Source organism: Misgurnus anguillicaudatus, chromosome 8 (genome assembly GCF_027580225.2).
Source record: "Misgurnus anguillicaudatus chromosome 8, ASM2758022v2, whole genome shotgun sequence".
NCBI classification, from domain to species: Eukaryota; Metazoa; Chordata; class Actinopteri; order Cypriniformes; family Cobitidae; genus Misgurnus; species Misgurnus anguillicaudatus.
In genome coordinates, this window is record NC_073344.2 from 6081040 (window position 1) to 6107136 (window position 26097).

The 26097-nt window shown below is 35.4% G+C and overlaps 1 protein-coding gene across 22 annotated transcripts in view; it reads right to left on the bottom strand.

The window, feature by feature from the left end:
* Window positions 1-260: 260 nt before the first annotated feature.
* Window positions 261-26097, bottom strand: part of dlg1a (discs large MAGUK scaffold protein 1a) — a 181635-nt gene continuing 155798 nt past the window's right edge. For 13 of the 22 annotated variants that reach the window (XM_073870187.1, XM_073870192.1, XM_073870190.1 and 10 more), the window contains 11 exons: window positions 20478-20592; window positions 14336-14503; window positions 13442-13508; window positions 10043-10142; window positions 7269-7310; window positions 5064-5114; window positions 4838-4939; window positions 4565-4737; window positions 4337-4446; window positions 2368-2459; window positions 261-1922 (listed from right to left, as the gene is read on the bottom strand). In XM_073870187.1, coding sequence (XP_073726288.1) covers window positions 1816-1922; window positions 2368-2459; window positions 4337-4446; window positions 4565-4737; window positions 4838-4939; window positions 5064-5114; window positions 7269-7310; window positions 10043-10142; window positions 13442-13508; window positions 14336-14503; window positions 20478-20592 — 1127 coding nt within the window. In that variant the 3' untranslated portion in view covers window positions 261-1815. Of the gene's footprint in view, window positions 1923-2367; window positions 2460-4336; window positions 4447-4564; window positions 4738-4837; window positions 4940-5063; window positions 5115-7268; window positions 7311-9692; window positions 9718-10042; window positions 10143-13441; window positions 13509-14335; window positions 14504-20477; window positions 20593-23209; window positions 23460-26097 lie in introns of those variants that run through there. The other 9 variants (XM_073870188.1, XM_073870208.1, XM_073870204.1 and 6 more) reach the window with 4 other exon arrangements.

A 26097-nucleotide genomic window follows, 5' to 3' on the forward strand; every position in this document is an offset into this window, starting at 1 on the left:
CTTATGTACATTGTAAAAAAATAAGATGCTGGATTTATTTAAAGATATGATGCATAATTTTGCATTAAAATTTTTAAAGTAAGTTTTACTTGAATTTTTGATCAATTGCATAAATTGCTTAAAATTCCATGTAATACTTGCTTAAAAAAATGGACGCAAAAATGATGCACTATTTATTTTAAGTAAATCCAGCCTTTATTTTTTTCAGTGTAGCCTACATATAAACAATGAAAAAAAAAAGTACATTCAGAAACACCATGTATGAGAAAAAAATTTATTAGCTGTTCTCCTCTTTGACAAATGGAATGAATCAAGTTGGCAGATTATTTACACAATCCAGTCAAAAATGTGTTAGAAAGCCATGGTGACAAGTTAGAGATGCAATCTTTTAGTAAACAATCATTTCCGAGGGATGCTGTCAGTGCGCCCTCTGGTGGAGAATTAAAGGCTCGCGTTCGAGAGTGGCAAAGCAAATCTCTCTTCAGCTATGGGCAATCAACAAGTTCACAAACACGGAGGCAAGAATCTACAAGCCTCTAACGTTTACAATTCATGCTAACTCTAAAAGTTTTCACAACCTCTGTTAAAAACAGAAGCCCTCTCCCCTGCTTCTCGCTCATATTTAATCTGTAACGACTATTGCTTGGAGAAATCATGCATGTCACATGAAAAAAGTATCTATGATATAACTACACAAGAGAGAGGGCTGGAGACTCTACAAACTGCCAACTTGAGTTTTTAACTTGCAATAAAAACACCACCATGTATAGCTCAAGTGTCCCGTGAAAGTGTCTTTTGCATAAAAACCAACCAAAAGCAACTAAAGAAATGGTTGTATAAGTAAAACAAAATATAGATTTATATCCATTTATACTTACATATATCCATTTATTTACATACATATTCATATGCATGTATGTTTAACATTAATAAAGAAAATAATTCCCATTGGTGTAGTTTAATTCAAAAGCTCAATATAGACTTTTATTATAACAAAATAGGCAGTATACCGAGGGTTGAATATACATTACAATTTATACTCTCTTATTTGCATTGCTGTTTTCATAAAGTCATCACCTGGTTTTTGAAACATAAAAAGGTAAGCTGTTCCTTTTCACCTTTACTAAAAGCTACTCTCATTTGCACCTTTATTAAAATGTACACCATACAAATAGACATTTATTATAAAAAGAATTTTGTGCCAAATGTTTTTGTCCTCTTTGTGCACTTGTGAAATCAGTTGAGTAAAGCAAATGGGCTGCTTGATCTTCCCAGGAAAAAATTTAAATAATTATGGTGTATGTAATTCGTGTAGTTCAAACCATAAGAACACGTGTTAACTAAAAAACAATAGTTTGAAACATGCTCGTAACGCTGAAACGTGCAAAGTGTTGCCTCTTGTGTTTTCAGGGTGTCAAGAAACATAAAAAACCTCTGTTCATATCAGGTAAGAAAACATACAAACCAAAACGTATATGATGCAATTGTTTTTCCCTTCGAGTAAATCACCTCCCTTAAACATTAAGGAATCGTACCGTTCAATCTGTCCAGTAAAATCAGGAAAATCTCGCCCCACTGGAGGACGAATGCAGAGATCGGGGTGCGAGTTCTAGACAGCAGTCTTACAGAGAGGCATGAGAAACAGGTGGCTGAAAAAACCACCATGAGCCCGAACCCAAGCCAATCCAAAGAAAACTTATTTCCTATGCTTGGGGGTCGGAAAGCCAATGCAAGCAGCAGGCCAGGTAAGTATAAAAATGAATACAGAAAGAAAAATAATACAAAAAAGAAACGTTTCTTTTGTCTCCAGCCATCTCACAATTTCTCTTTGGCTGGTACCCAAATATACGGTCCGGACTGTTCCTCGATGATTTGTTTAACCTGGTTGTAGATCTCTTCCAATGTGTCCCCTTGTACAATGGCTGAAGAAATGAAAGGACAGGTTTGTTAAGCATAGACAACCACCATATCTCATAAAGAGAGATATGTGAAAGTTCAGATAAACAGATTATTACTTAAATGGGTCATAAGACAAATGGGTGGAACAAAAATATATTTTTTAAATAAAAATTCTAATAATTAAAAAAATAACTAATAATGAACTGCATTTATACGTAATTTATTAATCTTGTTCATATTATAGTAATTTCTCCCATTACTAATACTTTATTAAAATCTGGTTAACGTTACAGTAGTCAATGCACTGTGAACTAACATGAACAAACAATGAACAGTTTTATTTCTATTAACTAACATTAACAAAAATTTATAAATAACAAATGTATTGCTCATGGTTTGTTCATGTTAGTTAATATTAACTAATGAACATTATTGTAAAGTGTTACCAAAAATCTTTATTATTCTTACCGGTGAAGTGCTCTAAAAACTCTTGCTCCAGCTTTATAGCTCTGTCATAAGTCTTCCTGCCTTGTTCTTCTAGTAACCTCTTATTCATCTCTCTAAGAAGGACACAAAACACGGTTAATTGTACCTTCACTTCAAAACTAATCATTTGACAATGTTCAAGTTATGCATCTGGTGTGTACTCTGTGTTATAGCGAGACTAAAGAGCTCTCCTGTAAAAATAAATGTGCATTTTCTTATTTTTTTCTCAGTTCAATATATATATAAAATGTTCCAAAAAGCATCATTATTGTGGAAGCTAATGACTTGAAGTACAAATCAGTTTACGTATGTATGTCAAAAACATGTTTATTTAATTTAATCTTTGATTTTCTTATTTATTTTATATAAATGTAAAAAAATTCTGAATTTGAACACCTACATACACTCACCTAAAGGATTATTAGGAACACCGGTTCAATTTCTCATTTATGCAAGTATCTAATAAACCAATTACATGGCAGTTGCTTCAATGCATTTAGGGGTGTGGTCCTGGTCAAGACAATCTCCTGAACTCCAAACTGAATGTCAGAATGGGAAAGAAAGGTGATTTAAGCAATTTTGAGCGTGGCATGGTTGTTGGTGCCAGACGGACCGTCTGAGTATTTCACAATCTTATCAGTTACTGGGATTTTCACACACAGCCATTTCTAGGGTTTACAAAGAATGGTGTGAAAAGGAAAAACATCCAGTAATACAGCAGTCCTGTGGGCGAAAATGCCTTGTTGATGCTAGAGGTCAAAGGAAGATGGACAGACTGATTCAAGCTGATAGAAGAGCAACTTTGACTGAAATAACCACTCGTTACAACCGAGGTATGCAGCAAAGCATTTGTGAAGCCACAACACGCACAATCTTGATGCGGATGGGCTACAACAGCAGAAGACCCCTCCGGGTACCACTTATATCCACTTCAAATAGGAAAAAGAGGCTACAATTTGCACGAGCTCACCAAAATTGGACAGTTAAATGTTGCCTGGTCTGATGAGTCTCGATTTCTGTTGAGACATTCAGATGGTAGAATCAGAATTTGGCTTAAACAGAATAAGAACATGGATCCATCATGCCTTGTTACCACTATGCAGGCTGGTGGTGGTGGTGAAATGGTGTGGAGGATGTTTTCTTGGCACACTTTAGGCCCCTTAGTGCCAATTGGGAATCTTTTAAATGCCACGGCCTACCTGAGCATTGTTTCTGACCATGTCCATCCCTTTATGACCACCATGTACCCGTCCTCTGATGGCTACTTCCAGCAGGATAATGCACCAGGTCACAAAGCTTGAATCATTTCAAATTGGTTTCTTGAACATGACAATGAGTTCACTGTACTAAAATGGCCCCCGCAGTCACAATAGCGTATCTTTGGGATGTGGTGGAACAGGAGCTTCGTGCCCTGGATGTGCATCCCACAAATCTCCATCAACTGCAAGATGCTATCCTATCAATATAGGCCAACATTTCTAAAGAATGCTTTCAGCACCTTGTTGAATCAATGCCATGTAGAATTAAGGCAGTTCTGAAGGCGAAAGGGGGTCAAACACAGTATTAGTATGGTGTTCCTAATAATCCTTTAGGTGAGTGTATATCCTGGTTTTAATCAAATTTTAAACCCTAGGGGGTGGTTTCCCGGACATGGATTATCTTAAAACAGGACTAGGCCTTAGTTTACTTAGAAAATATAAGAAATTTTAACAAACATGACTTACTAAAAACATTACCCGTGTGCAGTTTGAGGCAAAACAAAAGGGCACTGATGTTTTTAAGATATGTCAGTACAAGTTGTTTTCAGTTTGGACTGTTTGGCTCTTACATTTATTTAAGTCTAGGACTAGTCTAATCCCTGTCCGGGAAACCGCCCCTATGTGTTTGTTTACAAAAGTCCATACTTTTGCACCCCACTATATTTAGTAATATACAATGAAAAATAACATACAAAATATTTTCCACTGATTTTGGTTTCACAAACACAGCAATAGGGTAGAGCTGTGCTAACTGAAGTCGTTTGATGGCGTTGCCAGAGACATCCAGTATGCAGTGTTTGCCCTTAAAAAAGAAAAAAAAATAAGAAACAGTGCATGATGCAAATCGACAGGTCACAATAAACGTTTTTTATTACAGCCATAAGTTTTTTATTACTTCCTAACAATGCTGAATTGCTTACCTTTTCTGCAACCTCTCGAACTGACTGCACGCTCGTCCCGTACAGGTGATTGTTATATTGGCCTGCTTCAATGAACTTATGATCCTGAATGTCTTTTTCCATTTGCTCCCGTGATATAACAAAATGATAGTCCCTGCCATCAACCTCATAGTCTCGCTTTGGTCTAGTCGTGTCTGTTGACAGAACGGTGTCCATGTCAGGTGATGCAAATAATGACGACAACGTTCACAAATGTGCAGAATAATTAGGTAAAAGTCCATTCAAAGTACTCACGGGGAACGCAGGATCCAAACTTGTCAGGAAACTCTGATATCAGATCATCATTAATTCGGTCTTTCATTGGTCCAAGGATAATGACCGGACGAGAGTAATTTACTGTAAAGCACAATAAGAATCTTACAAACAATTATTCAACAACACCACACACAATTAAGTTTTAAATACTAATTTATCACAATATACTGTATATGCAAGCTTAAATTTTGTGAAAGATGATTACCTTCCTGTTGTGTGACCATCTCATAAGAAAGAACATAGTCTTCCTGTCCACCTAGGACAGACAAAACCACTAAGTTAGCTTAATATCCTTATGTATTATATATAGTAAAACTTTAAAAGTTGAAGGTGAAGTGTATAATTTTTGCACCACTGTCACATATATAAAGAAAATACAAAAATGACTCTTTTTATATATATATATATATATATATAGATATAGAACATTCCCAAATTCTCCAGTCACCACCATTTCTGTGATGGGATGTTTGTAATGATCAAAACAGGCAGAGCAATGTTTGTTCGCATTTGCATTGCATACAAAATAAAAGTTTTTTTTGTATAATATAGGAGTGTTTAATTATTATTATATATAAACACACACACACACACACACACACACACACACACACACACACATATACTGTATACTGTATATACACATATAGATATTTATATTTTTATATCTTCTATATTATATATGCATTTTATAAAAATTATATATAAATAAAAAATCTCTGAAATTTATACATGTGTGTGTGTGTTTAAATATACATAATAATTACTGTACACACACATTATGCAAAAATTCACTTTTATTTTGTATGATATTAATCTCGATTAATCTTTGCCCGGCACTCGTTTAAACTGTTTCGACACACACTAATTTGGCTTTAATAAGTATTTAAAAAAAGTAATAATTTGGAATAATTTTTGTACCAATTATACACTTCACATTTTCACCAAAATTATACACTTCACCCTACACCTCATTTATCCAGCATGCATGCATAAACCCAGATTAAGTTAATTGCTATGAACTGAACTGTACATATGCGCTACTTATTGAAAAAGCTACTAGAATTAATAACCAACACGTCCTTGTAAACACAGAAAATGAATCTATGTAATTGAATTCGGGTAGTGTTGTAATATTAACCTCTAAATTAAATTTTCCTGAATGTTTTACTTAGGCACCGTATGAAAACAGCTTACTGAATTTAATACATACTGTGCTGCTGTTAAGAGTTTACTGTTCGCAACATCAAATACAATTATTTTAGCACTATTCAAATGAGTTCGATTTAAGAGGCATGCAGAATTTGAGAAGTTCAAGAGGTTTTTTAAGACCACTCAATGTGCATGGCCATGGTTTATTAAACTATTGTTTGAAAGCCTGTGTAATGCTATTTGAAGGTAATGTTCTAGGGCTAGGCCATAATGTGTTGTGTCCTTGGCCTGATTACTAAGTAGCTAGGTGCACAGATAACAAAGTCAGCACCTGTATTGTCACATGAAACTCTCATGAATAACAAACCAAGCTATGATGTATAAATCACTAAAGATCGTTACTTAATATTGCCATTTTACACGGGTAGAGATGAAAATTTCTGTTGTTTATTTGATTTTGCTATTTATGTTTTTGCTATCTGGTTTGCTTTGTCTTTTGTCCTAGAACATTAAAGCATATTACTTTAAATAAAATTAGTGCTGGGCATAGATTCATCTAAATTAATATCCAAATTATAAGTGATTTTTTTGCATAATAAATGAGTTTGTGTATATATATATATATATATATATATATATATATATATATATATATATATATATATATATATATATATATATTCATTTATATGTTTATATATTCTATATTCTATATAAAAAAGGATATATAAATAAAACACGTATGTGTTTAAATATACATAATATTTACAGACACAACACAAACTCATATATTATGCAAAAATGACTTTTATTTTGTATGAGATTAATCTAGATTAATCTATGCCCAGCACTTAATAAAATAAAACATTTTTTCAACATCTTGACTGTAATTGTCATAAAACGTATGCAAATGTGTGTGCAGAAAAGGAATTGAGCATTGAAATGTATGGGGGTGGTTTCCCAAAAAGGGATTATCTTAAGCCAGGACTAGACCTTAGTTTAATTAGGAAATATAACTAGTTTTAACAAACATGCTTTACTAAAAACATCACTTGTGTGCATTTTGAGGCAAAACAAAGGACACTGATGTATTTTAAGATATGTCAGTGCAAGTTGTTTTCAGTTTGGACAGCTTTTACATTTATTTTAGTCTAGGACTAGTGCCTGTCCGGGAAAATGCTCCACAAGGTTTAAAAAGATTAACAGAATACAATTAAATGGTGATAATGAAAGGAAATAAAAGGGAAGACACACTTACGGTAACTACTCTCACTATCGCTGGCATTAGAAGTTACATGCTCTGAAACCATAAAAAGGGAAAAAATAAACACCACCAACAGAAATTGCACAGACTTGTTGCAGATATATGACAGATGCAACACTCTGGGCATCACCAGCAGATGGCAGTGTTAAGAAACTGTCCAGGATATACAGTATGACGCTTTGAATGTCTTGGCTGTTGGAAATGTTTTAAATTGTGTGACAGCACATTAATCCGTCTTCCACATTGTTCTTAACACGGCCATGGTGCTTTGAAGTTTAATGGACAGAGGGGCTTCACTCCACCACCCAAGTGTGTCTTGTATAGCAGTCCAGAAAAGGACAAACATACTAAACATTCGAAATAGTAAAAATTCAGTTTTTCACATTTTACATAAGCTTAGTTTACATACATTATATGCTGCTTTTAAAGGGACACTCCACTTTTTTTGGAAAATGTTCTCATTTTCCAGCTCCCCCAGAGCCAAACCAGACCTCTACCGTTTTGGAATCCACCCAGCCGATCTCCAAGTCTGCCAGCACCACTGGTAGCACAACTCAGCACAATCCATTGAACCCGATCAGACCAGTGTTTCTCAAACTTTTTCAGCCCAAGGACCACTTTATCTTCCAATTTTTTTCTGAGGACCACCTAACAGAATCCCACTCTAACACTCACCGAAAAAATAACAAAATAGGAAGGATAAGCTAAGTTTAAGTTTAATATGCAACCGTTTCAAGTCAAAAACGAATTTTTAAAAACAAATGCAATGCTATGTTCAGAAATTATTAAATTAATTTTATATCATTTGAACAAGTAAATGTGAAATGAGTTGCAGCTTAATATGAACAACAAACTGCACATGTGAAAAAAAAGCTGCAATTAAACATACTATAACAGCCTAGGTCCCACTTAATGTCATTCCAAAAAGCCATTAGTTTAAAACTGAGGTGGTGGGTATATGAAGTCTATGGTTGTAACTATGGTAAAAATAAAATATTGAAAAACATTTTTCCCCTTAATGTCCAAAATCACTGAAATTACAGGGATTTTACACATGAACAAAACCTAGTACATAATAGATCTGTGGATTTTAGCAGTTTTCAGTTGACGCTTGATCTTTTATTTTGACTCCTCTTTGGTTTAGCCACCGATCCATTTTTACGTTATTAAAACGGAATGGCAAGAACTGATATCACAGTTTCGCAAGTGCATTAAAAATCTACTTAAATAAGTGACGATTGTATAAACACTTGCCTAGTTTAGGTCATCTTTTGGCGGACCACTGGGGGGGTTTGGCAGACCACTAGTGGTCCGCGGACCACACTTTGAGAATTACTGGATTAGACCATTAGCATTGCGCTAAAAAATAACCAAAGAGTTTCAATATTTTACTATTTAAAACTTGTACTCTTCTGTAGTTATCGTGTACTAAGACAATTAAGTCTTTAAAAAATTAAGGGTTGCGATTTTCTAGGCCGATATGACTAGGAACTATACTCTCATTTTGGCAGATGCTAAATGGTCTAATCAGATTCAATGGATTATGCCAAGCCATGCCAAAAGTGGCACAGCCAGACTCGGAGATCGGCTGAATGGACTCCAAAACGGCAAAAATCCAATATTTAACTCCAGGGGAGCTGGAAAATGAAAAAAGTGGAGTGTCCCTTTAAGAAACCTCTGACCATAACATAATTTGTGACGAATCCTTTCAGTTTTTCTACTTTTAAATGACCCTTGACCTCTCTGTAATGTAGAATCATAGCAGTAATCACATTTTTACACAGGGAAATATGAATGGCGCTTGCCAGTGTAAAATTGGTATTGGTATTTTTGCACATATTTATAAAACCAAATAATTGCTTAATAGTATGTGACCGTCTGTAAAATCCAGGGTAATGTCTCATAATCCAATTGTGAGAAAGTTTTTTGAATTATTGATTTTCACTTTAATTTTAATCGTTGACATGACCTTAGTCAGTATTAAAGATATCAAGGTTATTTTTCACAACAGATTTTATGAAAATATTTTTCAAAACAGTATATCACTAAAAATGACTTTAGCTGGGATTTCACGTGCAGATTCACATATAGGGGAGCAGGGCAAGTTTAATACCTAGTATTAGGAATTAAAAAAAGATGTTCAAATTCCTAACCCTATGTATAAGCAACAGTAAACCCAACTCATTTGAAACAAGTGTATTGGAAATACAGAGAAGTAGAATTGCAACCCGTCTGCTTGCATCTTGTCGCATACTGTGTTTAGGGCTTTAATATCCACAGAGACAAAACACAGGCTCCAGACACAAGATGTGAAACCCAAGATTCTCATTTATAACTTCTAGAGAGTTGGTTTCTGAGGTATGAAATGAGTCTGAGGCCAGAGAGGGTACAGATCTGCTGTTGCCTTTTTTGACTTACTCAAGCCTTTGTCGTCACTCAGGTCCTGTAGATCAGTCAGCAGAGAGCAAAAAAGACAGAAGAAAACCACAAAAATAACAATGATTACTGGAACAACACATCTGGTCTTACCGCTAAACAAAACTCCTGCCAAACAACAAGCCCAGATCGAACGGCTGCCACAGCCTGGTTCAATGAACAACACACTAGGATGCTGTCCATAGATCTTATCCATAAGATGATCCATAGCCACTGAATGCGTTTAAGGTTGTTGCATGAGCAGGAGTTTTGTCCAACGGTGTGTCTGGGGTGTGACGCTACCCTGTCCTGTACTGCCCAGTGCTGGTTTGTGCCACGGTTAATGTACTTACGATCCGCATCGCTCGTTTCCTGCTCGCTGGGGTCCTTGGTCTTGTAGAAAGTGAATTTTCGCGAAAAGAGGTTCTTTCTACGCTTGTCATTGAGCGACTGCTGAGAAGGAAGGGGTGGGGTGGAGGAGGTAGGGAGAACAAAAAAGGAAGAACAGATGGAATGGAGTTGGGTGTATATAGTTAAGAATAAATGCCCAACTTAACAGATGCCCATATTTCTGATTCTGTGGCCATCACCTACTAATAAAATGAACTAAAATGGTGTAAAACAAAATCTTGGTTTGGAAATGGACACAGACACAGGTGAAATTATGAGGGGTTACTAAACATCAGGTAAACACCACCCAGGAGATCCCACAACCATGATAGCAGGTGTAAGCAAATTCAAGGACATGCAGATTTTAACAAAATTGTCATGTTTACAGTAGACACTGTTGAGTACTGCATGAGAAAAGGAAGCCAACATGCATGTGGAGAGCAGTTTGACATCAATGGCAAGCGTATATATCCGTGTACTGTATATACACAGTATGTCTGTATATGGAGACATGCTGCAATAGTTAATGAAGTAGAAAATGCTATACGTGTGAATACAGGTATAGAAGATGTTCGCTATACAGAACTTTGCAGCACAGGCTAAAGAGTCATTGTCACATGCTATTAGAAACCTCTCAAAGGAGAGTCTTGTTGAGACACAGGATTAGTACGCTACTGTACATCGAGTTAAAATAAGATTATAATTAATTTCACAGACAGAAACTTTCATGAAGAATGACAAATCACCTAATCTTATAAACATGCTCAGAGTTTACACTTGCCAGCTGTTAGTTGTCCTATGTGAGAAGAGTTTTGGCTTTCGAATTGTCACACCAGTCAAATGTGTAATAAAATCTTGTTAGCACACTTCATCTAAAAACAGCATCGTATAACAATGTTTTTTAATTGGGTGCAACAGTGATTCGCAAACTTTTCGGTGTGTGCCCCATGTCCCCTCCCCGACTCTGTGTAGGGTGTATCCCTGTCCGGCCCCCTCAAAGAAAATTAATGACATGAAACAATCTCACACTTAGAATTTGAATTAAACAAAACATACACTCACCTAAAGGATTATTAGGAACACTTGTTCAATTTCTCATTAATGCAATGATCTAATCAACCAATCACATGGCTTCAATGCATTTAGGGGTGTGGTCCTGGTCAAGACAATCTCCTGAACTCCAAACTGAATGTCAGAATGGGAAAGAAAGGTGATTTAAGCAATTTTGAGCGTGGCATGGTTGTTGGTGCCAGTCAGTCTGAGTATTTCACAATCTGCTCAGTTACTGTGATTTTCACGCACAACCATTTCAAGGGATAACAAAGAATGGTTTGAAAAGGGAAAAACATCCAGTATGCGGCAGTTCTGTGGTCGAAAATGCCTTGTTGATGCGAGAGGTCAGAGGAGAATGGGCCGACTGGTTTAAGCTAATAAAAGAGCAACTTTGACTGAAATAACCACTCTTACAACCGAGGTATGCAGCAAAGCATTTGTGTAGCCACAACACACACAACCTAGAGGCGGAGGGGCTACAATAGCAGATGACCCCACGAGTACCACTTTTCTCCACTACAAATAGAAAAAAAGAGGCTACAATTTGCACGAGCTCACCAAAATTGGACAGTTGAAGACTGAAAAAATGTTGCCTGACAGGATGAGTCTCGATTTCTGTCGAGACATTCAGATGGTAGAATCAGAATTTGGCTTAAACAGAATGAGAACATGGATCCATCATGCCTTGTTACCACAGTGCAGGCTGCTGGTGGTGGTGTAATGGTGTGGGAGATGTTTTCTTGGCACACTTTGGGCCCCTTAGTGACAATTGGGTATCTTTAAATGCCATGGCCTACCTGAGAATTGTTTCTGACCATGTACCTATTCTCTGATGGCTACTTCCAGCAGGATAATACACCATGTAACAAAGCCAAATCATTTCAAATTAGTTTCTTGAACATGACAATGAGTTCACTGTACTAAAATGGCCCCCACAGTCACCAGATCTCAACCCAATAGAACATCTTTGGGATGGGGTGGAACGGAAGCTTCGTGCCCTGGATGTGCATCCCACAAATCTCCATCAACTGCAAAATGCTATCCTATCAATATGGGCCAACATTTCTGAAGAATGCTTTCAGCACCTTCACAGCAAAAATTGGAGAGTTAAAATTTCAGTGTTAAACATTTCTGAGTTGAATTCAACACCCAAAGAGTAAATTTAACATATTTAGAGTAAATTGTTGTTCAGAGTTAGAGTTAATCTACAGAGTTAATCATGCCGGTGTTAAACTAACTCCTTGGAGATGTAATTACACTCCGCCCACACATTTCAGTCTTCCATTTCCATGTGTCCTGCAGATTGATTTGTAAGTAAAACTAAATTGTTTACACTATTTTTTTTAATGCTCCTCTGTAACTTTATCTTCTCTATCACCATCTCTGTTTGAAACCTAAAATTGCATTTTACATCTAACTTGTAAAATTTGTTGGCTGTTTTATTTAAAGTCACCATCATTGTGATCAGTGTTTCCATTTCATTAGCTCATTTGCATTTTAATGGTCACAGCTAAAGATGGCACACTTTTGCCTGCACCTACAAAGTGGTAATTTTAACAGGTAAATTACATGTGGGGTGTTTTGAGCTAAAACTTCACATTTGCACTCTGGGAACACCAAAGAGTTATTTTACATGTTAGAAATCTCATAATATGACCCCTTTAACACTTTTTTTGAGTCAAAGAAACTCTGGCCTAGTGTTAAAATATTAACTCTGACCTAGTGTTAAAAAAATTAACTAACACTTATTTGAGTCAAAGAAACTCTGACCTCATGTTAAAATATTAACTCTGACCTAGTGTTAAAAAATTAACTCTCTTGAAAGTGTTCATTTAACTCTAATAAGTGTGGAGCTATATAAACTCTGATAAAGTGTTGAAATCAACTCTGTGAGAGTTAATTTAACACTGGACCCTTTGCTGTGTTGTTGAATCAATGTCACATAGAATTAAGGCAGTTCTGAAGGCGAAAGGGGGTCACACACAGTATTAGTATGGTGTTCCTAAAAATCCTTTAGGTGAGTGTTGTTTGTTAGTTGCCTTTTTTCTGAAGTTTAATTACACACTAATTAATGTATTTAATAAAATTAAATACCCCCAGCAACATCTTATGCCCGCCAGTTTGAGAACCACTGGGTTACAAGGCTTATTCAAGTTTTAGTTATGAGGTAAACTTATGGTTTTGTTATTGGACTCCCAAACACACACACACACACAAATAAATACATGTTAACACAAAAGCCTTGTTTATAATCCATTAGTTTATACTCAGCTGCTGTGTCAAGTATATGTATTAAACCAAACACGTACCGCTTTGTCTCGAGTCTTGGAGTTAAATTTAACTGTCTTTAATCTGGCCCTTTCTTTTCTCTCCACCCTAAAGAGGACATACAGAAAAGAAAACTACATTTTAGAGAGACATGCGAGAACCATTGAGATTCAACGTTGTCAATGTGCCACAATATTTGAACTTATTGCACTGATCATCTTCAAGGTGTCATAGACATAAGTACTAGTCCTTGTCTGCATATCTGTTTAAAATGTAAGGTAGGGTTCAAACAAAGAGACTTTCACATACAGAAATTCCAACTTGTTTCTAAAAATACAGGACTGTCTGTGCCATGTGCGTCAAAACCAACGAGTTTACAAGTCAGGAGTGAGGAAACAAGAGAGAGGCAATTTTTTTTTAACGAGGTGAGAAGTCAATTATCAACTGTACGGTCTAAAACCGGAGAGAAGCAGAGAGACTCTGACATCATAACACATTGGCACATGAGTCAGGTTCTAAATAAGACTTAATAAAATCAGGAAACCTCGTGATCTGGACCAAATTAAAGCATAAGGTAACTGAAGTGCTCCAATAATGTCCTGTGTACCGAAGTGCCTTAATAGTTTTCATATTGTTGAGTCACTGACATTGAAAGTCTAGGATTTGACTGCTTGGCATAGATTCTGTGGTACTTTTTTTAGCTTTATGTTCTTGTTACTCAGTGGTATAGCATTGCGTTAGCAGTGGAAAAGGTTTAGAAAATGTAAGTGGTGGATAATTTGCCTATTCAAATAGGTGGTTTCCGAGTAGGCTATTTTGCTATGTGGTGGGTAGGCTATTTTGGGTAGGTTTTTCCGTTAGTCAACTGCGTCAATCAGGGTAAAAATGAGCTATCTTAATACATTATGTCCTGGAATGCACGGGATGGAGCCTACCTCTTTTTACTGGGAATGACGCCCATCTCGCCATCTGGAGTCACATGCCGTGCCTGCCACCACTCCTCATCTGAGGCATTGAGAACATGCAGGATGTCGCCAAAGCGGAAGTTCAGCCCCTGACTGGGGAGGCCGGAGTCCTTTGTTATATCATAATCGAACAGGGCTCTGGAGAAAATAAGCAAGCGTTTACAGGCTGATGAGTAAGAATCAATTTTCTAAGGGAAAAATCATCCCAAAACGTTGGTAAAATCTTGCATGACGTCTGTGAAACTCAAATACAGAATGTTGAAGACCAACCCCCGCAGTCAGCATTCACTTTTACTGCATCTTTTTTTAATCAATTAAAGTAAATAATGACTAAAGCTGTCAGCCCCCTAATGTTCTTTATCCACCTTATTTTCAAACGCGGAAGTAAGTGATGTGACGTATTTCCCTTCTTTGTGCGAGACATCCGTTTCAATAGCCAGCCGGTAGAAAACAGTGTAGTGGGAGCACGCTTAAAACATGATTTAAACTGTTATGGTAAATATTTACTACACCTGCCATGTATGAACCATTGTGAGGATGAAATAAAGAAGTGACCTGATAGATCATATGAAGATTTATTTAATCAATTCTTCTTGTTGCTCAGGGGTAACGGGTCTTTAATGCACAACTATAAAGCACAGAGGCGTACCAGTATTTTTACAATGGGAAAGTCAGTCAAGTGTTTGTACATGAAATAGACCAAGAATTCCTGCTTTTCACCTTTTCAGGTGATGGTTTAAAATGTCACAACTGTCCCTATGGTGTGAGGTCTTTTAAACAGCAATGTTTAATTGACTTGTTTAAGTTTTTATAGCGACACAAGCTTCACACGGTCCGACAGTCAGCAGCATCTTTCTCATTCAACACATTGTAAGTAGTGCTGGGCAAAGATTAATCGCGATTAATCGCATACAAAATAAGTGATTTTTGGCATAATTTATGAGTATGTGCTCCGTGTAATTATTATGTATAAATAAATACACACACATTCATGTATGTATTTAAGAAACATTTACATGTTTATATATATTTATTTATATTTATATATATTCTATATAAAAAATTAATAAAAAAAATTATATATAAGTAAAACAATTCTAAAAATGAATATATGAATGTGTGTGTGGTTAAATATACACAATAATTAAACACAGTACATGCACATATATTATGCAAAAAAAATCACTTTTATTTTGTATGCGATTAATCGTGATTAATCTTTGCCCAGCACTAATTGTAAGTTATTTGAACAAACCATAATAAACATATTTAACTATTACATTTATTCAGTATTGTTTCCGTTTTATGAAAATATTATTACATCACTTCTTACGCACTTAGATGAAGACATGAGCTTATGAAATTATTTACTTTTTCATTAAAACATAACAAAAGTAGGCGCAAACACATTTAGAACAATTATAAACATTAACTAATAAGCAGTTTATGTCGTATATGAAGAGGTTGGTTCCAAAATGCAATAAATCCATTTTGACTAATTTCGGTAAAAACATGTTTTTTATACCAAGAAAGTGATGAAAGATGAAAACCACAATTTTCTGTTACAAACTTTCACATAGCATCTATAAGGTTATAAAAACATAAAAAATTCAAATCCATAACATGATTTTCAAAGATTTATTATAAAAACTAATTATTTTTTCCACAAAATTCAATAAACCCATGACACGTTTTTTTCAAAAAACGTTTTTTTGTTGATCACGAAGTACAAAGTAGATGAGGAAAACTAGGATTCTGTGTACTCAACCCGCCGCCATTGTTTGTTTACAATGCGTGGAATGGTGCGCTGTAATTTGTGGAGCGGATTTATTGCATTCTGCAGAAAAGAAGTTCTGCCGTTTATTGCGTTTTGGGAAAAAAGGGAGAAAAGATGACAGAATAACACGGCGAATATTGTATTTTGCGTAAAATTAAGAATTTACTTTTAAATACTGACTTGATATATTTACTGATTTTGGCAGTAACTAATTTTTTAAAAATGGCGTTTATTGCGTTTTGGAACCAAACTCTTCATATATTCTGTTCTGTAATCGCATTATTGTAATAATATATAGTAGCAGAATGAATATTTTTATCAGCATAGTATTAGTTGTTTTTAAACAATTATTGAATTTATTGTTTACTGGTAGTTTCTATGAAAGGTTTTACTGGATGGATGTGTGGACACAGATAATGGGTGCATGTGCGCGTGCGCCACATACACATTCAGCTCTTGTGCGTGGATTATGGTTAAAACAAATGTTTTGCAACGTTCTGCATTTGTACCAGCTATTATGGCAACCCCTAACTGCACAACTTATATCTTCTTCCTGCATAATAAACAATAAAAAGCCAGTCAAAACAGCACAGTCGTGTCCCTCTCAATATGACTACAGGAAGTCCTGACACAAAGAGCTCAAAGATGGCGGCGCCCACATTTACGTCAAAAATAAGGTGGATAAAAGAAAGTCATACTTCGTGTGAATGTGTTTGAAGCAGCATGAGGTTAGAAAAGGTTTTCATTTTTGGATGACCTATCCCTTTAGCAAACAGTAAAGTGTCAACCTGTTTTGTGGTGTATATTTAGTATAAGAAATATATATTGCAAAAAATTACAATGCACAAACAGCTGATTCTTAAAGTCAGGTTACAACCATTATGGGGATATAAAATCATTTCTGATGATAACTGTACCCAATTGCATTGACGAATTAAATGATGCAAAAATCTGGAATATGTCCTCTTAAAAATAAAAGACAGATACTACAGCAACAGTGCCATCCAGACTGTGCATGCCAGAGCTTCTATAAATGTTATGCAACCATAAAGATGCTGAAAACATTCGGTACTGTAACAAAGTTATTTTTTATCTTACGAATCCAATGTGCTAACACTCATTTGCCTACAGACAGATTTGGTGAGCTGTTAAGTAGGCCACTGCTGTACTGTGCATGTGTATTTAAGTGAACTGGAGCTGAAGTAACTAGCCTCGCAAGCTCTTGACTAGCTTATCTCTGTTTTCTCATCAATAATGAAACACCTCCAGGAGGAGGTCAAGGAATCCAAGGGCCTATGGGGCTTTAAGGAACACACAAGGACAAGGAGCCTCAATAGCACTTGAAGAACTCTTGGAAATGTAATGCTGATGATTTCTCTGCAGTGTCAAGGTGTTTAGTGGTCAAATTTAAAGGTAATTTTTAACCTTAACTTATAGTAAGAAATGTATATGAGTACTTATAGTACATTATAAGTGGCCATTATATTGCCATGCGCACAGGATGGCAATCGCACAGTTGCTGATGTGTACAGTACTATGTCCTTTACTGAGTTGTGAAAGTTGAGAAAGTTTCTGTCATCCAATTACACTAAAAAGGCACTGGGGGTTACAATCCAAAAATGGTACTCTATACCTCTTTATTACACGGCTCTCTGGAATGCTTGATTCTGATTGGTCAGTTGAGACATTTGCAGGTTCGTTCTTTTCAAATAATAACCGCTCCAAAATAATAACGCATAGCCGGACTACTTGCACGAGTAAAATCGCTCCGCGCCAATAAAGATCAATAAAGATTACTGTCTGTTTGGCGCCATCTTGTGACAAACACTCGACAACCACGACAAGACACAGACAGCTTACTGAGACTGAACTTGACAAAATAGAGCATGACAGCTACGAAGCCAACACACAAAAAAATACAGAATGGGCATTAAAACTTGTCAAAGACTGGCTAAAAGAGAAAAAATGGAGACAGACAAGTATGAAGCAGAGGATCTTAATAAGGTATTACGATCATTTTATGCATCTGTGCAAAGTTTCGCGGAAGGATAAAAATGTTAATTTAAAACAAATATGCCAATAAAATGTTTAAAATTCATATTCATGTCCAGTTTTTTTTCTTATGTGGCAAGTAGCCGTGTAATAAGCGGGATAATGTAGAGGCAGCCGGCAGCCACCGGGAAACAAGCCCCCTCAGTGCGATACAAGACCCTCCGCTTCGCGTCGGGTCCCGATCACACCGCCGGGGCCCACCTCCCAACAACCACCGGCTGCCTCCACATTATCCCTTACATATTTATCTGAAACTATATGATAGCTTTGTGTAAGGAACAGAAAGAAATGTAAGCTATTATTTACTTAAATCATCTGCCCTAGCCCCCCTTGCCAGTTCATAGGGACAGCGAAGTGTGATTTGTGAACAAATTGTTGAGTTTGATCTTTTCAGTAAATCGGCTAACCTGGTTTGAATCATTAGACTAATCAAACTCAATGGCTCAAAGATCTGGTAGCAGGTAACAGCTCACTGGGGTGGAGGATTATAAACGACTTCAATATCAGATTGTTCCCCACACAAAGCTATCAAATGACTTAGATGGTGAATAAGTCATTTTATGGTGCTTCTGCTTCATTTTTATAGGACAAAATCCAGGAAAAAGGCATCATACATATTTGAAACGACTTGACAGTGAACACTTAAAATGTTTCTTTTTAACTCTAAAGTGTAATATCATTTTTTAAATATATTTACTGTCGAGTGTAATATTATTAAAAATGTATATAAATATATAGACAGACAATATGCAAATTTAGCTTATAATTTAACTACAGGTATGAAGCAAAATATTATAGTTTAAGCTCTCATACAGTTGAAAAATCACATCAGCTTAAAAATCCATGAATACTGCATGCTTTGAGAATCCAACGATTTTACAAAATGTCAAAGCTATTCCTGTTAAAAACATCAGGCTTTTTAAATTTTAAGATTATATATTAACAGAAATGCTATATAATACACATAACTGTGTTTTCATGGTGTATAAAGACCTTACATATTTAACCATTGTATTTTAATTACCTTAGAATGAGCCATTTTTATCTACATACACAGCTGGGCCACTTACATTGCAAATGTTTCTACATTAGCCATTACCAGACAAAAGCCACTAAAATCTACACACTGCACCTTTAAACAACCCGAGAGTTAATAAAAAAGAACTAAAACCAAATATGAACTAAGATTCGGCAACAGAGGAGCAAGGAGACAACAAGAACGGAAAGGAGAAAACAGGAGAGTAAAAAGACTAATGCTATTTACACACCAAATGCGGGGCATCGCGTTACTCGCTCGAGATTACTAGCGGGATTTAACTTTGTGTCATGCGAATTCTTTGCTCAAGTTGAATATTTTTTGGGCGAAGACACGTTTGAGGCGAATAGCGCGTGTTTTTGCGGCAAACGCGCTGCCCAAATCGCGTAATTTGCATCGCCCCATGCGTGGACGCGTCAGATTGCGTCTTTGCATTGACTTTGTATGTAATCTACTCGCGCAAATCGTGAACCCACAGTAATGGCTCTAAAACATAAGTACTCACTGATATAAAACCATTTGTTTCAACTTAGTGATTCAATCTACTGTGTAACTTTTGTGCTGAACATTTTGTTAAAGAGCAGCTTTAGAAAATGACATCAACACATGAACCACCATCTATGATGCAACCAGCAGTAGCATGTTGTAGTACACACTGTATGTATTTTTATACAAACAGTGGGAGGAAATTGTAAAATGACAAGAAATTGAATGTCATTAACTGAAATACAAGGGAATATATCAGATTTTGCACTATTTATAGATCGCTTCTTTGTATTAAGTGTCAGATTTGCTTGCTTCTATTGAATCACACAAGGCACTTTTTGAAACATTCTTAGATACTGAAACAGATCAACCATACAGCTAATGAATTCCATACCAGAGCATACTATCATTGACACACAATGAGGGGGGAATAATGTACAAAACATTAAAAATTCATTATCATTTTAGTATTTAATTAAAGTAGTTATGTCTACATAATAATTTAGTTCTGAAAATGATTTTTATTTAGCTTTTTTACATATGTGACCATCTGTGAACAGCCAGCTAAAGTAATATTTTGTCATTTTTTTTCATTTTTTACATGAAATCATCCTACATAATGTACAGATTCTGTGAAAATATAACCTTGATATCTCATGTCTCAGGGCCACAAATCTACAGTATATACAGTAAAGGTATATAAAATTGTAAAACTATACTGGAAGTTCAAATGAAACAGGCGATGAATAGGGGGAGCTCACCTGACATACAGAGTCCTCTTCTGACTAGTCCGCAATGAGCCGGAGCCGGAACTAATACTGCTATTCATCATCTGTTCCCGAAGATCATGGATTTTTGCTTCAAATCGACTGTACTCTGTTGGAAACACAGAACACATCATCACGTATGATCACCTGCTAAGAAGAGAAAAAGAACTGATGGATAGATCTGTAATATTGATGGAGATGTGGAGAGAGAAAAACAAAGGACATGCATAAAGAAAGTCAACAAGAAGATTCTTCTGCTTTTAAAAGAGATAAATATTTTTTTAAACACCATTTCTGAAGTACCTTATTCCAGATTATTATAACAGAAATTGAGATGTATACATCATCTGAAAGCTGATTAAAAAAAAACTTTCCATTGATTTAAGGTTTGTAAGGATACACGAAAAAAAGGAACTTTCACTTTTGCCAATTTTACTTAAATCTTGTGATAACTTAAAAAAAATCTATTTAACAATGTGAACTTAATTCAATCTAGTTAATTCAACAAAAAAGTCTGTCTTGTCAGCTTTACTTAAAACGTATTTGTTCAGCCAACATAACATCGTTGCATGAAAGTAACAGATTAATAAAACCAATACAGGCTTGCATCTCATTGGCTGAGGATTTTGCAGTGTATAGTGGGTAATTGTTGTTCTGGCAGAATTGTTGTATCCTCTTGCAGAAGTGTATCACCATTAGATAGGTACGCGAGTAATAAGTGGCCAAGTATGAGTCAATTAACTTGTTCGGATATATTTTAGAACAAAACAACCAAACGTGTTGGAATGTAACATTGCATATCAAATATGTTTGTGATATGTTTGATATAAAAAAAGGTCTATAGGATGAGTTGTATTGAGCAGCTGCACTTTGATTGATTGATTCGTTGTAATGGACTTATTAAATCCTTTATAAAATTATAAAATGGCATTATTCAAATTTTTTGTCATCATTAATAAAAATGTTCATGTACAATACACTGTCAAAAATAAAGGTACGAAGCTGTCACTGGGGCAGTACCCTTTAAAAAAGGTCCTAATATGTACCATTTAGGTACAAATATGTACCTTTAAAGGTACATTTTGGCAGTTCAAAGCACTAATATGCCCTCTTTGGGTACAAAGGTGTACCTTTTTGAAAGGGTACTGTCCCAGTGACAACTTTTGTACCTTTATTTCTGAGAGTGTAAACAAAATTTTAATTTGTTGACTCTACTAAGGTTTGTTGAGTTTACTTAAACAAATTGCGTGGAACCTGTTGACATAATATTTTTTATTAAACCCAACATTTCATTTTTTTGAGTGATAGGGCAATGTTTGGTCAAAATACAACTATTTGAAATTCTGATCTTAATCATATGGAAAAATATCGCTTTTAAGTTGTCAAAATCAAATTCTTAGCACTGCATCCACCCACAAAAATAAAAGTTTTGATATATTTACAGTAAGAAATTTACAAAAGATCTCCATGAATCTTTACATAATATCCTAATGAGATTTGGCATAAATTAAAAATAATAATTTATTTTATTTAAGACTAATTTTGTAGTCCATGGTCACATATTACATATACACATTTTATTAGGGGCAACAGATTCATTAGATCATTCTATTTAAATTTGTATTGATTTATGAGGCAGTATTGTTGTTTTACAGATAGCTAATTTAATATATGAAGAGTTTCGTTGCAAAACGAGACAACCACCTTTTTTTTAATTGTTCAGAAATCTCGTTTTTTGGTTGTGCATTCCAATTAATTTCAATGCAACTGCAGTTGGTTTGTTTTGATTTAAACCTTCATAACTTAAAAAATACAGCTAAGTAGCACCATAAAACAAAATAATAACATGATAACATAATAATAAACATGTTTTGTCAAAAATTTAAAAAATGGATTAATCTCGTTTTGCAACGAAACTCTTCATATGCAGAAATCACTTTAAAAACTATATATTTACAGTTTTTGTCATGCTAATGAAGCAGACTAAAATTATATTTTTTGTCTGTGTGGGGAAGAGGGAGAGACGGGAGAGAGAAAGAGCGAGCGAGAGAGCGAGCGAGAAAGAGAGAGAGCGAGCGAGAGGTGTGAATGGTAGATCATCAGTTTATGAGACCTCTGATCGAGGTCTGCTAGGTACGGGAGTGACACACTGATGCACACACATTAAACAGCAGGCAAATGCATCAACATTATGCACAGCTGTGCAACCCATAATGTGTCAAGCCATATTTAATACGGTGGATCACGTAAGTTCATCATCCATTCCCAGGACTCCGCGTGAGGAGAGTTTGCTCACGCTAGACAAAAACATTAAAAATGTTCATGAATTATTCAGTGGCTTAACCCACTTTGTGTTTCTACTCTTTCCACTACTAGTCTTTTGACCTAAGTGAATCCAACAAAGACCTTCAAGCTATAGGATACAAGTGGTATGCTAACATTATAATCTTAAAAATGCACGTTCTTGACACATTAGAATCAGCAGAGCAAAACCCCTTTAAACTTCATAGTTCATTGTTCAATTCAATGCCTAAATGTAAATGTAATTCAAAAACAACATTGTAATGTAATTCAAGTAGTTATTAGATGAAAATATAATCATAAAACAAATTTTAAACAATCTATTCAAAAGCGTCTTTCAAAAAACTTTCAAATACCATCTCAAGCAAACAAGAAAAAACACTTGCTACAAATTGGCATTAAATTGAGTAAACCGGCATACTCACAGACTCTTTCCTCAGAGCCGGCTAGAAGTCTAAAGAGAAGATGAATGTTTGCCGAGCGCCTTTTCCCCTTTCTGCCTTTATTTCTCCATGTTGGAGTTTAATTATGTTGTGGTGCTGAAGGACAGCTCCCAAATAACACACAGCTGCTCTCCACGCGTGCGATTCTGTGCGTATGTGTGTAACCTGCCTTAGCGGGAAGCAACCATGCAGAGCTCTATCTGATCACCTACAGCACAGCGACACAACAGATGCTAATGGACCAAACAGCGCTTGCTCGCTCACTTCTCTTTCTGTCTCTCTCTCGCCTCCCTGGTGAAGTCACAGACCTCTCCCAAGTTGGCTTGTGGTGCACAAAACCTGTGCTTTGTTTTTATCAAAACAATGTAGGCAGATATGAAGAGAATGAACTTATACTTAAAAACCACAGGAGCACTGAGGTGTGTGCGTATATATATAGAACCGAGGTGTTGTAAAATAATTGAGCTCTTTTATGCAGATTTGTCTGGGGTACAGGACTGTATGCACAGGTGGCTGAATGTGACTGTAATCCACAGGATTTATTTAGGAAAAGGATTTAGGCAGCTCAAAGTACAAACACAAAAAATGCATACATGAAGTCTGTAAAAATATAAGTGTGGTGAGAAAAATATTTTTTTTAAACTATAAGTTTCTGCAAGAAGACAAAAAAATGGAAGCATTAGGTCCATGCCCACAGATTTTTCTCTTAAACATATTTTTTTTTACTACTTCATAACTACAGTATATAGCAGGGGTCTACACCTTTTGTGAGCAAGGGCTACCACAATGAATAAAACTATCTGGACGGTTACTTTTTTATATAGTCTATGTGAAACTTTTTTTACATGCACTGCAAAAAATGATTTTCAGGAAAAAAAAGTATTTTTGTATTGTTTTCAGTAAAAAGAGATTAAAAAATATCAAATTTAATGATTTTGTGCATAAAACAAGCTAAAAATTTGCCAATGGGAAAGCAAATTTAGTGTTTAAGAAAAATGTTCAAGATTTTTTTTTCTTACCCCACTGGCAAATTTTTTTTGCTTGTTTTATGCACAAAATTTGATATTTTTGGTCTAAAAACTTCTTGGGTCGTTCTTTCATCAAGAAAAAGCATCTTAATTTAAGAATTTGTAGATATTTTTACTGAAAACAAGAGAAAAATACTAAGATTTTTTTTCTTGAAAATCATTTTTTGCAGTGTGTTGATTTTAATTTTATTTAACTTGATATGTTTTGTCTCATGCATAAAATAAGCCAAGTTAATATAAAATATGTCATAAATAAATATTAAAATGGAGGCTATTAATAGAATGTGCATTGGCGGGCAACTCACAGACTCTGTGTGGGCAACCTGGTGCCCATGGGCACCATGTTGGAGACCACTGATATATATAGCAAGTCCAATGTAGTTTAAAAAGACATAGCAATGTCTGAGTTTCAAATATTAACAATATTCAAAAAAATTACAAAGTGCAATATTATTTATTTATCTATGGCTATATCTATGGCCTTACAGTACTTACTTACTTATTAACTGTTGTTATTTAAAGGGGCCATGGCATGAAAATCTGACTTTTTCCATGTTTAAGTGCTATGATTGGGGCCCCAGTGCTTCTATCAACGTAGCAAATGTGAAAAAGATCAACCCAGTAACTTATTTTTGGTAAAACATTCTCTACAAGCACATGAATTTGGCTCTCCTTATGATGTCATAAGGAGCTCTTATTATAATAATACCACCACCCCTTAATCTGCAATATCCAACCACAGCACTGCCATTTAGTGCAGAGAAAAGCACAACCGAGTTTTAATTGCACCATCATTGTGATCAGTGTTCGAATTTCATCAGCTCATTTGCTTTTTAAAGGACACACCCAAAACGGCACATTTTTGCACACACCTACAAAGTGGCAATTTTAACATGCTATAATCAATTATTTATATGGTACTTTGAGCTAAAACTTCACATATGTGCTCTGGGGACACCAAAGATTTATTTGACATCTTAAAAAAGTCTTGTGCCATGGCCCCTTTAAATATTTAATTTAATTAGTAAAACCATTCTGTAGATTTCACCCCCAAAATCAGGGTAGAACTGTGTAAAACATCTGGCATACTGACGAGAAAATATGGATGTACAACATTAACTGCAGAAAAAAAATCTATAAGGTAATCCCATCTTTCCTTGATTGATAAATATGGAGGTATAATGGATGTGGTCAAGTCCCTGGTGATAAACAACAGATAAAATAACTATAATTAGATTGCTGAAACATGAAGCCATCCATAACAAACTGGTGAGCATCCGCATGAACAGAGATGGCTTGCTGCTAAAAGTAGATCATGCGGATAAAACGACAAAAAGCAAAATGCTATTTCCCCTAAAGATTACAATGGATTTTGAATGCAGAATAGTTTAATGAGAGTAATGATGCATGTGCCGCCGTACAACAGTAAAAGCCTTTTTCTATTATGAAGAATTCAGACTGTTATCGTCATCAATTCTGTGTCAAACAACAGAACAATTAAGGGTCTTTTGGAAGCCTCAAAGAGAGAGAGCTATAGAAATGGATTAGTACATTTCAGTCACGTTTTCAATAATTAAAATTGAATAAGTAATAGATTTTTATATTTAGAAATGACATTATGGCACAATGCTAAATCAATAAACAGGAATGTATTTTATGTAACTGCTGGGGTCAGACTGCAGTAACATTTAACACATTTATTTAATTTGAGCTGCTCTGAAAAATGAGAAGGGGGAAGGTTGGTAAGTAACAAAATTACATTTGAGCTGCTTGGACAAAGGCTACTAATCCTTTATAGCAGTACTCAAATGACACAGCTTGGGGGATACTTTTAGAAAATGC